At 45.0% G+C, this 16,842-nt stretch overlaps 3 protein-coding genes across 3 annotated transcripts; 1 reads left to right on the forward strand and 2 right to left on the reverse strand.

Moving 5' to 3' along the window:
- Positions 1 to 216: 216 nt before the first annotated feature.
- Positions 217 to 999, reverse strand: LOC135701086 (trypsin 3A1-like). Its single transcript, XM_065221800.1, has one exon. It carries the CDS (start codon positions 997 to 999, stop codon positions 217 to 219), a length of 783 nt encoding a protein of 260 aa, XP_065077872.1.
- A 261-nt stretch (positions 1,000 to 1,260) lies between these two features.
- Positions 1,261 to 2,055, forward strand: LOC135701097 (trypsin-6-like). The gene has a single exon (XM_065221807.1). It carries the CDS (start codon positions 1,261 to 1,263, stop codon positions 2,053 to 2,055), a length of 795 nt encoding a protein of 264 aa, XP_065077879.1.
- Positions 2,056 to 14,939: 12,884 nt separating this feature from the next.
- Positions 14,940 to 16,036, reverse strand: LOC135701354 (trypsin-1-like). The gene is made up of 3 exons (XM_065222131.1): positions 15,973 to 16,036; positions 15,437 to 15,915; positions 14,940 to 15,373 (listed from the first exon to the last, which is right to left on the reverse strand). Exons 1-3 carry the CDS (start codon positions 16,025 to 16,027, stop codon positions 15,077 to 15,079), a joined length of 831 nt encoding a protein of 276 aa, XP_065078203.1. The 5' UTR covers positions 16,028 to 16,036; the 3' UTR covers positions 14,940 to 15,076.
- Between the last annotated feature and the right edge of the window lie 806 nt (positions 16,037 to 16,842).

Consider the following 16,842-nt stretch of genomic DNA (forward strand, 5'->3'; position numbering starts at 1 on the left):
GGCATCAAAATCCGATTTTTTTAAAACATTTAAGCATGCGAAAAATCAAAATCTCGTAGGTTTTTTTTTACACGGTTTTTTTTTACACGGATCGTATCCCCCGTGTAAAAAAAGACCTAAGTGTACTTTATTCAATTCCATCTATTGCTTATCCGATCGTCCAAAACAAACAGTTTTTATTACACACATGCAATGATCATTTTTTCAGTAGACATCTCAATAATACCGACTACACTTCAATGCGCCAGGACGCGTAAACTTATGGGTGGTCTGGTCGATCCATTCTCTGAACGTTCCAACGTTGGTGAAGACGCCAGGCTGTTTGGGCTTTGCACAGGAGACACCCCATGAAACCACACCGACCTGATACTGTTCCAGCGCCAGTGGTCCTCCCGAGTCACCGGTACAGGCATCCGTTCCACCCTGAGGATAACCGGCGCAGATCTGCGAATTCTGCGACATTTTAAATTTTTTGTAGTTGTGCCTGCACGTGCCGAAGTCCATTATCGGAAGGTACGTAAACATCAGCAAAGTCGAGAAAGAACTGGGATTGCCCTTGTCAGAGTTTGCATCTTTCATACCCCATCCGGAAACGAGTGCCCGCTTTCCTGTGGCTGGAAACGACCCCGATGGCGGCAGTTTGATACACATCACATCCTGGGTCATAATGAGCGAAGCATCCAACAGGATCATTGCCACATCATTTAGCAAATTCTTCGGTGTATACTGCGGATGAATGCTAGTCCAGCGAACATGGCGCATTATGCCACCGATATGTCGGCGATCTGAACCAGCCCGGACTTTCATCTCTGTTGTTGGGTGATCGTGCAGACAATGGCCAGCTGTGAGGATCCATATGGGAGCTATGATCGATCCACCGCATACCAGATAGCTGCGCCAAAGGATCGCCACTTGATAGGGCACTTTGGAAATATTTATTCTGTTACCGTTGATAATTCTTTTCGATCGGTGATTCACTTGATCTTCTGTTGTATTCATCGCGTACGATGAGGATACAATTAGGAAGCTGAAGAATGGCAAAAATCCGATCTTACACATTTGCATGATTTCAGCAGCGCAAGTTCGATACTGAGAGGTTTACGGCGACTCATAGCTATAATCGATGTTGCTTCACTTTATTGTGGAATCAAAACAAAAGCGTGCAAGGAATGGTGGAGTAAATTGAATTTTTCACGTTCCATGATTTGCAATATCGTAGAGCTTCTATGACACGGTTAGTGTGACTATATTTCTTGAAACATGAGTCGTAATATTTGGACCAGTTGTTGCATTTTACTAGTCATTGTAGTTCAATCTGAAGCCTCCGGAAAAATTCGCAGGATCGTGGGAGGATCCACCTTACCCATTAAAATCGTTCCATATCAGGTGTCGATAGCGATCCGAGGGGAGCTTCTATGTGGTGGTTCCATTATTGCTCCAAAATGGATTCTCACCGCTGCCCACTGTCTGATGGTGGTTAATGATAATGTAATGATTGTACGAGTCGGATCCGATCAATATAGGCATGGAGGAATAGTACGAGACGTGCAGTGGTCCGTTAGCCATCCGGGTTTCAATCATCCTGAAGGTCACAACGACATCGGGTTGATCTTGCTGAACGAAATGCTGTACAACAATGGACTGTGGAAATGTGTTCTGTTGGCGCAACAAGGTCAACGACCGCTTGAGGGTGCAATTAGTATGGCATCAGGCTGGGGGACTACAGCTGATCCTGGGCAGATATCTGAACGGTTGAAATATACGTTTCTACCGGTGACGTCGATGGATAGTTGCCTGCAAAACTATACCTGGATTGGGTTGGATAGGAACAATCATTTTTGCGCCGGGTACTTTGTGAATCGCACTTGCACTTGCTATGGAGATTCAGGAGGCCCACTGGTGATCGATGGATTGCAATATGGGTTGCTATCTTTCGGTAATGATTGTATCTTTGCGGATGTATTTACTAATGTAGGGTCGTTTCGAAGCTGGATAGATGCGATCGTGATAAGATATTCGTTTCCTCATGAATTGCAATGTCCATATTTTTCGTAAAGGCTTCAAATCACCCAGAGTATTTTTTTATCTAAGTATATTAATTACTTCTTTTTAGGGGAAAATGGCTGTTTATTTTTATATCATTATGTGAACGTCCTATTTTTTTAAATCTGTAAATGAGCAGTTCCAGGCCAAATAGCAGAACTTCTCAGATTTGCATGAAACATTGCATTATTGTTTGTTATGGCAACCATGGTAACCCATTCACATTTGAGCTCAAATTCAGCCATTTTGAATGATGCTTTTTTCTCTCTTCAAAATGACGTATTCGACATTTTTCATCAAATCGTAGCACGAAAACGTAACTTCTAATCGAAATGGCGTCTGAGACAAAAGTGTAAAGACAAATAAAGAATTTGTAGGAAAAATATACACGGTTTTTAAGAAATTTCGTGAAATCACCCTAGCAGGCCTGGGTTCAATCCCAGTTGGCGCCGCCGGGATTTTCTGAGGCATAACATCTCTGATCATGCCTTCGTTCAGAAGGGAAGTAAAGCCGTTGGTCCCCGGTTCATGAGTTGATGGGTTGATAGGTAGGGTCCAGGTATGGGAGCTGCCTCCCTGGCGTCCGTAGCATTGGTGTTCAGCACGGAAAACAAGATCGACGGAAAACAAATCAAGGGAAAAAACCACTGCACTGTAACACCCGCGTACGTATTGCTACCCAAGGGGTATTCAACTCTACACACCCTTATCTGTGCCGCGCGATTTAGCTGTACCATGCGCTGTGCTAGACGTGCCAAGTAGGCCGAAGTGTACCAATCAAGGTGTCAATATCATATGAGTTTGGCGACCCCGAAGTTATAATGAATTTTGATTGTGCTTACAATTTCAATTTCTTTGATAGTTTATGGCAAACATTAGGCTTCATTCTCATTTGAACGTAAGCGGAGCGGGCAGTTGAAGAGGAATTGTAAGCCATCTTGCCTATACGGTTTTCATGCCAATTCGACTTGTCGGAAAGAAACGTGTGCAGAAACGAAGGTGCAACCTGATTGTTGGTGGACGAAATTTCCTCCAACTACCTGGTAAATGCTCTCCGATAAAATTTCAAAAGTTTAATCCCACCCTAGAAACAACATCCTTGAACAAGTTCATCTGATCAACTCAGAAGTACGTGACCGAAGACAACAGCCAAGCCTATCGTGTCGCTGATTATGATTCACAACGAAAATTGTTCGCCTTGTTCGCCTTGTTTACGTTCGTGTTTTACCATAGAATTTGTGTGTGTAAATCTGGTTTTTAGTGTTCAAAATTGTGCGTAAACAATACTATTTTCGACAATCTCTCCGAAACGTGTGGAATATCGATAAATTTCGTGCTGTTGTTTGCTGTAATCAACACGTCATCCTCGCATCATCGAATCCCGACCCGTCTCCATCTTTTCACTGTGCAGCTGCTTCAAAGCAGAATGGACCAAAAACAATGCGGAGAATGTCAGCTCGTTATCAACGAGCTCGAGCCGCTGCGCTGTGGTTTTTGCGAAACATTCTACCACATCAGCCAGCAGTGTTGCGGTATTAATATCCGCAATCTGAAGGAACCATTATCAGCTGGAAAGATACTCTTCGTTTGCAGGGCCGCTCTATCCGCTGTTTCATCGACGATCAGCAGCAACAACAAATGCAACCCCCCTCACTTGCTTCGTTGCCAGATCAGGTTCGGCAACTGCATGATGCCGTGGCTGAGCTAAGTAAAAAAGTCGACAATTTCTCTGCTAAGCCACAACGCAATCCGTCAGTGAGTGCTACACCAGTTTGGCCCAAACCGGGTGCAAAACGCCGTCGTGAAGACCGGCCTGATATTGACGTGCCAACCGTAAATGGAACGAAAACAATTGACTTGAGTGGTCTTTCCGTTCCCTCTATTGCTCCTAGTGCACCTCCGGAGAAATTCTGGCTATATCTTTCTCGCCTGAACCCGCTCATCATCGATAACGACGTGCAGAGTATTGTGTCACGCTGCTTGAGCTTAACTAAACCTGTCGATGTGGTGCGTTTGGTTCCCAGAGGAAAAGTCGTATCCAGTATGACATTTGTGTCATTCAAGATCGGTTTGGATCCTTGTTTGAAAGATCCTGGCCGGATTCCTGGCCTGCCGGATTACAGTTTCGCGAGTTTATTGATTCGGCAAAAAACTAGCATGCTACGTTTCTCCAGCTGTTGACACCATCGCCACAACTTCATCTGATCCAGGGCACCCTAAAACAGGCACTAAGGAAGCTCCCGAGCCCCCCGACCCAGTCGCGCTTGCTGCTGACATCCGCCATCGTCATCGTCCAGGTCCTGTGGTCGGTGGTGGTATCGGGGGCTTCCGGCCTGTAACTCCAGGCGAGTATAATTGCGATTTCGAACTTTCGGTACCTGATTTCCCTTCAACTTCCAGTTCGCGTAGTGGCATCTTGAGTGGTCTCCGGATTTACTACCAAAATGTGCGTGGGCTGCGGACTAAAATCGACCCGTTTTTCCTGGCTGTCTCGGAGGCTGAGTACGATTTGATTGTTCTGACAGAAACGTGGCTGGATGACCGGATTTACTCACCGCAGCTGTTTGGATCGCATTATTCCGTGTTCAGAACCGACCGCTCTCCCCTAAACAGTCAAAAATTGCGTGGTGGTGGGGTTCTGCTCGCCGTCACAACGAAACTGACCAGCTATGTAAGTACCTCGCCCATTTCAAGTCTGCTAGAGCAAATCTGGATTGTTGTGGATCTGCCAAGAACCAAGCTCAGTGTAGGCGCAGTCTACCTACCCCCGACCGAAAAAACGACTGCACGATCATCCATGAGCACGTTAATTCGTTGTGCTCGATTTCGTCTCAATTGTGCCCCAATTCTCCCGCTCTCCTATTTGGCGACTACAACCAAGCTGGTTTACAGTGGCGTTTCTCTGACAGTGGCACACCATTCATTGATCCTCTGCTATCGCATATGCCGGTTGCTTGCTGTGAACTTCTGGACGGATTTAACATTCATGGGTTCACTCAGGCGAACATTTTTCCCAACCGTAATGGACGTTTGTTAGATCTTGTTCTGGCAAATGACTCAGCATTACCAGACACTTCTGTTTATCTACCGGTCGAGCCACTGATCGATCTAGATGCCAACCATCCCGCTCTCGTCGTGTCACTAAGTTTATCCACTCCAATTGAATATATAACGTTTTCCGTGTGCTGCTTTCTGGACTTTCGCCGGGCCGATTACACGGCATTGAACATTGCGCTTGCGGAAATAGATTGGCACTGTATCGAAACGGCCGCTAGTGTCAATGATGCTGTGGATTGTTTCAGCTCTGCGCTGGAAGAAGTTATTTTCCGCACTGTCCCAGCAAGACGTCCCCCGCAGAAGCCTCCATGGTCGAACCCACGCCTACGTAAACTAAAACGTCAGCGCTCCGCCGCACTCCGAAGGTACTGCAGCTCTCGCTCACCGTTCTACAAGCAACAGTTTAATTTCGCAAGTCGTCGCTATCGCAACTACAACCACTTCCTCTATAATCGGCACGTGAGACGCACGGAAGCAAACCTTCGGTCGAACCCGAAAGGTTTTTGGTCGTTTGTAAATTCAAAACGGAAAGAATCCGAGCTGCCTTGTTCCATGTTCCTCGGAGTTGATACGGCCTGCAGCGAAAGTGAAAAATGCAGCTTGTTTGCTCGTCAATTCAAACAAGTCTTCCACGATTTTTCCGCTTCACCGACACAGGTGTTGGTCGCAACCTCCGGGATGCCACACCTCACATCACTGGGTGATAGCCGCAAAACGCAAAATGAAGAACTCATTCGCCGCTGGTCCTGTCGGAATTCCCTCGTCAGTTTTAAAACGATGTGCAGTCAACCTCTGCCTTCCACTTGCGCGACTTTTTAATTTCTCGGCACAGCAACGTGAATTCCCCTCCCACTGGAAGCTTTCCTATCTGTTTCCAATTCACAAAAAAGGAGACAAACGGAATGTCGCTAATTATCGTGGGATTTCCTCCATGTGCGCCTGCTCTAAACTTTTCGAGATTATTGTAAATGATGCTCTGTTTATGTGCTGTAAAAATTATATCGATACGGACCAACATGGTTTTTACCCCAAGCGATCGGTTTCCACGAACCTGGTGCAGTTAACCTCTGACTGTCTGCGAAGCTTGGATGCTGGATGGCAAGTTGATGCTGCATACATGGACTTAAAAGCCGCTTTTGACAGGGTGGATCATGAAATCCTGCTTGCTAAGTTGGAGATACTAGGTGTCTCGTCTACGGCTGTGAAATGGTTCAGATTGTACTTAGTGAATCGCTCTGTACGAGTCAAGATTGGTGCGACGGATTCAAATGTTTTCTCAAACAACTCGGGAGTCCCGCAAGGCAGCAACCTGGGACCTCTGCTGTTTTCGATCTTTTTAAACGACATCGCTCTGTTGTTACCATCTGGATGTGTCGTCTTTTCTACGCAGATGACGTCAAAATCTACAAAATTATCAAAAGCCTCTCGGACTGTTGGTGTCTCCAGCGTATGCTATGTATTTTCGCTGACTGGTGCACGAGAAATTTGATGGGCCTGAGCATCGAAAAATGCAACGTCATCTCCTATCACCGTAAAAACGAACCAATTATGTTTGACTATGTGCTCTTTGGACGTTGCATTGCCCGTGTAGAACAAATAAAGGATCTCGGTGTTACTCTGGACTGCGGGCTCACCTTCAAAATCCATTATAACGACATCATTTCCCGAGCCAATCGCCAACTGGGTTTTATTTTCAAAATTGCCGATGAGTTCCGGGACCCGTTATGCCTCAGATCACTTTACTGCTCACTTGTGCGGTCTATATTAGAATCAAGTGCAGTTGTATGGTGCCCTTTCCAAGCCACTTGGATCGCTAGAATCAAATCTGTTCAACGAAAGATTGTGAGATATGCTCTTCGTTTCTTGAACTGGCGTGACTCATCGAACCTGCCACCGTACGAGGAGCGTTGCCGTCTTCTGGGCATCGAACCGCTAGTGGTGCGACGGACGGTCGCTCAAGCTATGTTTGCTGGAAAGCTTCTCACGGGTGACATCGACTGTCCAACGTTGCTGGCCCAGCTAACTATGTTTGCTCCTGAGAGACCTCTTCGTCAACGCGAATTTCTGTTTTTGGAGCCACGAGGCAGAAATTATACGCAGAATGAGCCAATTCGTGCAATCAGCCGACAATTTAACTACTTTTATTGCGAATTTGGCTTTAACGTATCAGCAAATGTGTTTCGTCACCGGTTACTTGACCGTTTTCGTTTTTTTTTTTTTGTAATTACTTTATTTGTACAGGCTCAATCGAATAAACTTTACAGAGCCGAGTTATCCTTTGCGTTATACATTGTTACTGTCTTACATTTAAAGTTAAAGGAACTGGACCGAGTACTCGCGGTCGTCTCGAGGTTAGTGGAGATTTACAATTTTTTGGATGGGAAAAGGGAAGAAGGAGGTTTTAAATGTGGTTTACGATATAACTATTTAATTAATCCTAAAGCATGAAATTATTTCTATTCATCTTGAAAAAAAAACCCCCAGACGTACAAAACACAAACTAAACACAAGGTTAATCAAACTTACAATCTAAGGTTAATATCCTTAAAGTAAACATATATGAGTTTCATAAACTCCAGATCGCGTCTAGCCAAAATATCCCGAACTGGAACATTAGGTTGTCTACCTCGAGCCCGAAGGGAATCATAAAAATGTGATCTGACTCCACGATACTCCACACAAGACCAAAGGATGTGATCAGCGTCCTGGTAACCTTGTCCACATTCACAGAGATTGCTGTCTCCCAACCCCACACGGAACAAGTGAGCGTTTAGACAATAGTGATTGGACATGAGACGAGACATCACGCGTATGAAGTCTCGACTCAAGTCCAACCCTTTGAACCATGCAAACTTCGACACCTTAGGGATAATTGAATGTAGCCATCGTCCCAAGCTACCCTCACTCCATTGATGTTGCCAGCTAACGAGCGACTGCTGACGATAAATAGAGAAAAATTCACTATAGGCGATCTGTCGATCATAAATGTCGCCTTCCATAGCGCCCACCTTCGCAAGTGAATCCGCCTTCTCATTGCCCAAAATTGAGCAATGCGAAGGGACCCACGCGAAGGTGATGATGAAAGAGCGCACGGATAAAGCACTAAGCAGTTCTCGTATTTTCAAGAGAAAATACGAGAAGTGCTTTACCGGCCTAATGGAACGGATAGCCTCGACAGAACTGAGACTATCCGTAAAAATAAAGTAGTGGTGTGGAAGAAGTGAAGCAATAGTTTCCAAAGTGTAGTGAATTGCTGCCAGTTCAGCCACATACACAGAACAAGGAGCTTCAAGTTTTCGAGAGGCGCTATGAAATTCATTAAATACACCAAAACCAGCGGACTCCTCTATTAGAGATCCATCTGTGAAAAACGTTCTTGCAGAATCAACATGGCCAAACTTTGCAGCGTATAATGACGGAGCAATCATAGGACGATGATGCTCTGGAATTCCGCGGATTTCCTGCGTCATAGATAAATCAAAATTCACTGAATTGCCGAAATCGGAGAAGACTACACGATTGGGAATATTTCTTGAAGGGCTGACATCCTGTGTTAAATATAGGTAGTACAAAGTCATAAAACATGTTTGAGGATTTAGCTCCAGAAGCTTCTCAAAATTTGCAATCACCAGTGGGTTCATTATTTCGCAACGGGTGAGGAGCCTCAGAGATAACTCTGAAAAACGGACGGATAGTGGCAACATGCCCGCCAGCACTTCGAGACTCATAGTATGAGTCGAGTGCATGCATCCTAACGCGATACGAAGACAACGATACTGGATCCGTTCCAGCTTGATGATGTGCGTTTTAGCTGCCGACTGGAAACAAAAACTGCCGTACTCTAAAACCGATAAAATCGATAAAATCGTTGTCCGGTACAACGTCAGAAGATCTTGTGGATGGGCTCCCCACCACGTTCCGGTAATTGATCGAAGGAAATTGATCCTTAGTTGGCATTTTCTTCTCAGATACTCAATGTGGGATCTCCAGGTGCATTTGGAATCGAACCAGACCCCGAGATATTTAAAAGACATGGAATGAGTGATCGGCTTACCCAAAAGTTGAAGCTTCGGTTGTGCTGGGCTATGCTTCCTAGAAAAAACGACCAACTCAGTTTTCTCCGTGGAGAATTCGATACCTAGCTGAATAGCCCAAGTAGACAAATTGTCCAAGGTATCCTGTAAGGGTCCTTGCAGGTCAACCTCTTTTGGCCCTGTGATAGACACTACGCCATCATCTGCAAGTTGTCTCAACGTGCAATTGTCACTAAGACAATTGTCAATTTCTCTAACGTAGAAATTGTACAAAAGGGGGCTTAAACATGAGCCTTGGGGGAGACCCATGTAGCTAAATCGAAAAGCTGTAGAGTTTCCATGAGAAAAGCTCATATGTTTTTCTGACAGCAAATTGTACAAAAAATTATTCATTAATGGAGACAATCCACAAGCGTGGAGTTTCTCTGAAAGAACTTCAACGGATACTGAATCAAAAGCCCCCTTGATATCCAAGAACACAGAAGCCATTTGCTCTTTCTTAGCAAAAGCCAACTGAATTCCCGAGGAAAGCAACGCGAGACAGTCGTTCGTTCCCTTACCCCTACGGAAACCAAATTGAGTATCTGAAAGAAGGTGGTTCGTCTCAACCCATTTGTCGAGGCGAAAAAGGATCATTTTCTCCATCAATTTCCGAATACACGACAGCATTGCGATGGGCCGATACGAATTGTGATCCGACGCGGGTTTATCAGGCTTTTTAATGGCTATCACCCTCAATCGTCTCCAATCGTCGGGAACAATATTGAGCTCCAAGAACTGATTGTACAAGTTCAACATGCGCCTCTTAGCGACGTCTGCGAGGTTTTTCAGCAAGTTGAACTTGATTCTATCAGATCCCGGGGCAGAATTGCCACACGAAATGAGAGCGAGTGAAAGTTCGACCATTGAAAAAGGCTGACTGATTTCGTCTACCGAATTCGCGGTTTCGTGAGGAATCAACTGCGACGGCACGGAATCTGGACACACTTTTCGCGCGAATTTAAGAATCCATTGATCTGAGCATTCCTCGCTTTCGTTGTTAGTAGACCGGTTACGCATTCTTCGCGCCGTACTCCAAAGCGTATTCATAGACGTTTCGCGCGACAATCCGTCTACAAACTGCCGCCAGTAACCCCGTTTTTTGGCCTTGATGAGGCTCTTGAGTTCGCGTTCAAGAGATGTGTATGCGCCGAAATGCTCGCGTGTTCCGCGTTTCCGAAAAAGTTTAAACGCGTCGGACTTTTTACGGTAAACCTCCGTGCATTGTTGATCCCACCAGAGCGATGGTGTTTTCTTACGAATAGACGATCGCGGCACCGGTCGTGTTTGAGCTTGAAGTGCGCTGTCGACGATGAGATTAGAGAGGAAATTATATTCCTCCAACGGCGGAAGCTCTTCCACTGACGATACTGTATCGTCTATCACGGATTGGAACTTAGTCCAATCGATGTTTCGGGTTAGATCATACGCGACGTTAACGGATTCTGACGAGTTGAACCCACTGGCAATCGAAATTTTGATCGGCAAATGATCACTACCGTGCGGATCCTGGATTACATGCCAAGTGCAATCCAACGATAGTGAATTGGAGCAAAAGGTGAGGTCTAATCTGTTACCATTCGAGGATGGACCAGCCAAACGTGTTACTTCTCCATTGTTAAGTATTGTCATGTTGAAGTTGTCGCAGAGATCATAAATCAAAGTAGAACGGTTATCATCGTACAGTTCCCCCCAGCCTGTACCGTGGGAGTTAAAATCTCCCATGATCAACCATGGAGCGGGAAGTACCGCACATATGTCGAAAAGTTGTTTGCGATTAACAGAAACTCTAGGAGCAATATATACAGAAGCAATACAAAGGCTCTTACCTTTAATGGTAGCCTGACATGCGACAACTTCAATACCGGGGAATTCGGGAAGATTCACTCTATAGAAGGAATGGCACTTTTTGATCCCCAAAAGTACCCCTCCTCCACGTGAATCCTCACGATCCAATCGAATAATGTTAAAATCGTAAAAAGGGAGATCAATTTCTGAAGAGAGCCATGTTTCACAGAGGGCAAATGCATCGCAATTATTGTTATGGACTAAATACTTGAACGAATCTAATTTCGGAATAAGACTTCGACAATTCCACTGTAGAACAGTGATCAAATCCCCGACCTCGTTTGGAAAATTATCCATCGAAGGAGATGATAGCTGCAAGAAGGGGCCATTTTGAAGTCAATTGCTTCAAGAAGGATTTCACAGTGGGAAGCAATGTGAGGACAATGCTTTTCAGAGGATCAGAAATGTTGAGGTATTTGAGAATACCGTCCACAATGTCATCAAATGAGAACAACCCAGATGAAGAAGGGGTTTCTGTTCTTAAAATTGGGGCATCAGGGGTTTTGGATGTCCCCGGAAGTGGTGGAAAATCCTGGGTATAGTCAGTTCTGCGGAATCCAGGAGGAGTAGAAGTCTCCTTTTTTCCACCACTCCTTGATTTAGGCAAGCTGATTTGGGGTTCTTTATTTGCAACAATCCGCGAACGGATGCGCTTTCGTTTCCGTGCAGAACCTTCCGGAAAACTGAAAGAAGTTCCCTCCTCAGCCAAGTCAGAGTCAGTCTCGTCATCTGACAAAAGAGAAAAGGGATTTTTGTCATTGGTCGATGGCGTGGCTGTCTTAAGCATTTCTGCAAAAGACCGCCTGGAACGTTCCTTAAGGGAGCGTTTCATTTTGTCCCCGAGCTGTTTGTACGCCGGGCACGACGAGAGAGCATGAGGAGGAGTTCCGTTGCAGTACACGCATTTTGGTGCAGTAGCTGCGCAGGCGCCATCCTCATGCTTCTCCCCGCATGTGGAGCAGCGTGCCTTGTTGCCGCAGTGGGAGGCCGTATGTCCCAACCGCTTACAATGCTGGCAGTTCATGACCCGAGGTACAAACAACCGCACAGGAAGACGAAGTTTTCCCAGCTCGATGTATTGAGGAAGGGCAGATCCAGAAAAGGTCACCCGAAACGAGTCTGTGGGGGTAAAACTCTTTTTACCCTCGCTGAGCGATACTGACTTCATTCTATGAACGGCCAGTATCTTTACCGGAGGAAGCAAGGGGTTCTTGAATCGGCCAACCGCTTGCTTCTCCATTATCTCGGGGTTCAGACTCGCCTCAGTGACCACGCCTTCGATCTCCACATCAGAGGCTGGAATGTACACCCTATATTCCAGTGTGAAAAATTGGGAAACAGCAATTTCATTGGCCTGTTTCAGGTTAGCGACGGTCACACGAAGTTTGTTGTGCCTAACCTTCGTTATTTCGGTCACGGCAGAGAATCGCTTTGTCAGATCATCAGATATCTGAACAACATTCAAGGGTTTGTTTTTGGGCTGAAAATAGACAACCCATGGGCCAGTCGAGTCATTTGGGTAGGCCCGCAATCTGGTGCTTTTCTCAGCCTGCCCATCGACAGACTGAGACGACGAACCAGGGATGACATCATCATTCTTCTGAGATGAATGGTCATCCATGTCGTCTTCTGACAAAACATCCATTTTGTTCAACTAGTGGGAGCGCAAAACGCTCTCCCACTGAACGCACAGACACAATACACAGAAAACACTACAAACACAGAAATACAAAATGAAAATTTAACTAATGGGGGAGTAAAAGAAACAAGAAAAAAACAAAAACTTATCTGATAATCCTATACTACTACCACCGAGCGTTATATGTGTAGGCGTTTACACCGATGGCTGGGAAGCGACGCGCAGCGTGGATGACCTTCGCTGTGGTGCACTTGATCGAGGCGCGGCACTCAGCGCACACAGGCGCACGATGAATGATGAACGATATAGATGTAGAAACGGGTGCTCACACTCGATGATGATGATACGTGAGCGGGTATGCGTAAGCGCGTATGCGTGACCACGCAACGATGATGCCCAAATTTGTTTGCAAATTTCCAATAGCACGGATTAATCTTTCCGAAAATGACACTTTCTACTAAAAAAAACTCACTTTTCGATCAATTTACCGGGAACTATGCCAGGAGTCACTTAGTGAGAAAAAAACTGATAAATTATATCAAGCGAATACCGAAAAAACTTCCAAAACAACGGAGCGCGAAACAAGTCGACCGTACTTCTTGCTAGGACGCAGTGGGATGGTTTTCGTTTTGTTGACCATAACTATTTAGATTAAGTTTTATTCATTAAGACATTAATTGTCAGTTGAATTATTAAATAAACAAATAAACAAATAAACAAATGACAAATGACTCCTGCCATCACCCAATTTCACACGTTAAATCTTACCAAGTTCACGATCTTATGTAGATGTGATGCCTTCAGTCATACTTCGGAAATAGTTTGTGATCCAGATAAGTTTCGCATATGCATTTCTACTGCAGGCAGGACCCTGTGGTTGTTGTTGCGCACTCTTGAAATTCTGCGCTCCTGCCACAAAATTCCTATGTAGTCCCACAAAAATTCCGTAATTGCTAATAGGATATGTCCTGGATCATGCTGAACCTAGATCCTGTGGTCCCGTACATCAATCTTACAGTCCTCTGAAGACTTTCAAAGTCCTCACCCATCGATCCTCAAAGCTCTCTTCACAGAGCACTCTGAACCCATCAACAAAGTTCTCCGAATCAACGGCGACGAAGTCACTCAGCGTACCCCTTATTACATCTCCCAACATTGCACAATCAAATTTGTAGGCATACACAATGGGAATGTTTCAAGGATCTACAACCGAATACAAATGTGCATTCATGTCGATTCGGTCGCTAGACAAACTGTCCGAACTGTGGCAAAGGCGACAAAGCGTGAATCCAGTGGGCTTCCAGGATAGATCCCCAGAACTTTTCAGGTTAACCAAGCAAAATGTTTAGGGCTTTGTGGATAACTCCAAAGGATGTCCAGAATAAGTTTACGACTTCTAGGGTGAGTCATCTCCGAGCTACACCTAGAGTATTCAATTAGTTAAAATTAAATATTGGGTGCCACATTTAAAAAAAAAAGTGATAAATTTACTATAGACCACCCTCCAGTGTGATTCATAATTTCAAAAAATTGTGAAGATTGATGAAGGTTTAGAGGTCACCAAGATTGATTGAAGATTGATGAAGGGCTAGAGGTCATCAGGTTGGTTGTTGTTCAGCTTATTTCACTTTAATCGTCGTTTTCTCGCGGATGGAGATTCATCCAGGCAATCCAACAGCAGCATTTGGTAGAGGAAGTTTACTCTATCGATGTGTTGTCATTCGTGAGCAATCGATGTTTAAAGTAATTGATTACATACACATTGATTCTCGAAATAACAATCTTATCGGATGAAGCTCTGATTGACTACACTTATAGACACTTTCAGCTGGTTCGTCTCTAGATTGACTAAACTGTTCCACCCTCCGTTACACCTACAAAATTAGTCGTAACACGAAAAGTACACAATAAACAACCATTCATTCCCGTTGCTTACACACCACCCTAGCACGTAATGTAAAATACGTTGCTACGCTCAATCTGGCAGCTACCTGTTGCACGAATTTCAGCAATAAATTAAACGGGTGAGTGCAAACAGCTATTCCGTTCTCGAACGAGTCATCTATTTTATCGCACACTCCACCACGTTTCCACTTCCTCCCCAGAGAACAGAGACAGAAACACGAAATTGAATAGGCATTCGAACGAAACCGGTAATTACGGTCGCTACATCATCACGCGTGTACTCACCAACCAGGAGGAGGGAACGTTTGCGTGACACGAACCCCAAAGCGTGATTGCTCAAGAATCACTTCTAATGTGTTGCTAAATTGAAAACATTATGTTTACCGATGATTTACGAGGCCTTTATTCGATTAGCGAGAATTAAAACTAACAGGCTCGCAACATAATCCGTGCTCGAGGTCCATTGAATCGCGCGCGTTGATCGACATAATTGATGTTTGTGGAACTTGAATCAGACACCGCTGTTACTACGGATCCAGTCACGTGCAGCCGCCACCCGAGCGTAGACGCCAGGATAGTTGGGCTGGGCGCAGCCCAAACCCCACGACACAATTCCCACGAGCTTTCCGTTGGCGATCAGTGGACCACCGGAGTCCCCTTGGCAGGCATCCTTGCCACCCTGCTGGAAACCGGCACAAATCATGCGATCCGTAACTCCACCATACGCTGTATATGCTTTGTTGCATTGCGCCTGGTTGTAGGATGGAACGTAGGCAGCTCGAAGTTTATCGCGAGACTGGGTGATGCTCTGTCGTTGGGAAAATGAGAATTAGAATGTTTAACGATTCACCACGATTTCTTTGGACTGTACCTGGGTGTTACCCCAACCGGAGACTTCACACAGCGTTCCATCCGGGACGGGTTCATCCTGTTCCGGCAAGTCAATCACTTGAGAGTTATTACCCAATGACACTGCTGTGGCCAACTGCAGCAGTGAATAGTCATAATCGATGGTGTTGTAGCTGAATTTCGGATGCTGAATGATTCGGCTGATGGAAATCACTTTCCCACCGGATGCATGTTTTGTAGATCCAACCCTGACTCCAAGACTGGACACGGACGCTCCATCCGTGCAATGAGCTGCCGTTATGACCCACTTGGCGGAGATGATCGATCCCCCACAGATGTGACTTCCACGCGATTGCAGCGACACTTGATGAGGAGCATCGGAGATGTCGATTTCGAATCCTCCGACAATACGATTACCTCTCAGTGACAACGGTACCCCGCCGTTCTGCCCGTAGCGCGGTCGTGACAAGGTTGGCAAAAGAAGATCACCTTCTGGAAGAACTGTTCCATTTTATTTTTTTGGGATGTCCTTTGGTTAGTTCTACACTTCATACTCACCGCTTCCGAAAGCCGACACAGCCAATACGCTCAGAACTACACTAACTCGCAACATCGTAGAAACTTCTTGGTTTAACTGTCCAAAAAAATGAGCACCTGCACTTGCTTTTATACATCCCCATTGCAAAATCGAACCTCCTATCAATTGGGATCACACAATCTGATAGTATTATCACCGAGGAGTGTGCCTATAAAATAAATCTTCGGTACACACACTTGAAACGGATAACGTCAAGTGCAACGACGTGTGTCTCCAACCGGAGAAAGTTGTAAAACTGAACAAACTGACTTCCTGATAGTGCGACTAATTTCTAGTAGAATTGAATTTTCGAGTGGTTATTCGATGGGAATTCCGAAGCTGACAAAGGAAGATTATTGTGTTACTGACTTCTAGCCAAACTCAAACTTTCCACGTATATTGAAGACAACTATTATAAGCAAAATGTGATCTTGAATCATGGGGCCTCCCTTAGCTCAGTCGCTAAAGGCGCAGCTACAAAGCAAGACCATGCTGGAGGTGGCTGGGTTCGATTCCCGGTTCAGTTTAGCAATTTTTCGGGTTGGAAAATTTCTCAACTTCCCTGGGCATAGAAGTATGATTGGACTTGCCACACAATCATATCAATGCAAAAATGGTCGAAAGCTCTCAATTAACAACTGTGGAAGTGCATCTAGAAGACTAAGTTGAGAGCACGCAATAAGCTAATATGCGATATGCAATAAGCTTGAAATGCGAAGAAGAAGAAGAAGAAGAAGAAGAAGAAGAAGAAGAAGAAGAAGATCTTGAATCATCAACATTTCTTTAAAACACCTAACAATTTTTCAAGCTCATAATGACCTGAAACCCAAAAAAAAAAGCCTTTACTGAAA

The sequence above is a fragment of the Ochlerotatus camptorhynchus genome, unplaced genomic scaffold (genome assembly GCF_037179485.1).
Source record: "Ochlerotatus camptorhynchus isolate MF236.1 unplaced genomic scaffold, CSIRO-AGI_Acam_v1.1 ptg000014l, whole genome shotgun sequence".
Lineage (NCBI taxonomy): Eukaryota > Metazoa > Arthropoda > Insecta > Diptera > Culicidae > Ochlerotatus > Ochlerotatus camptorhynchus.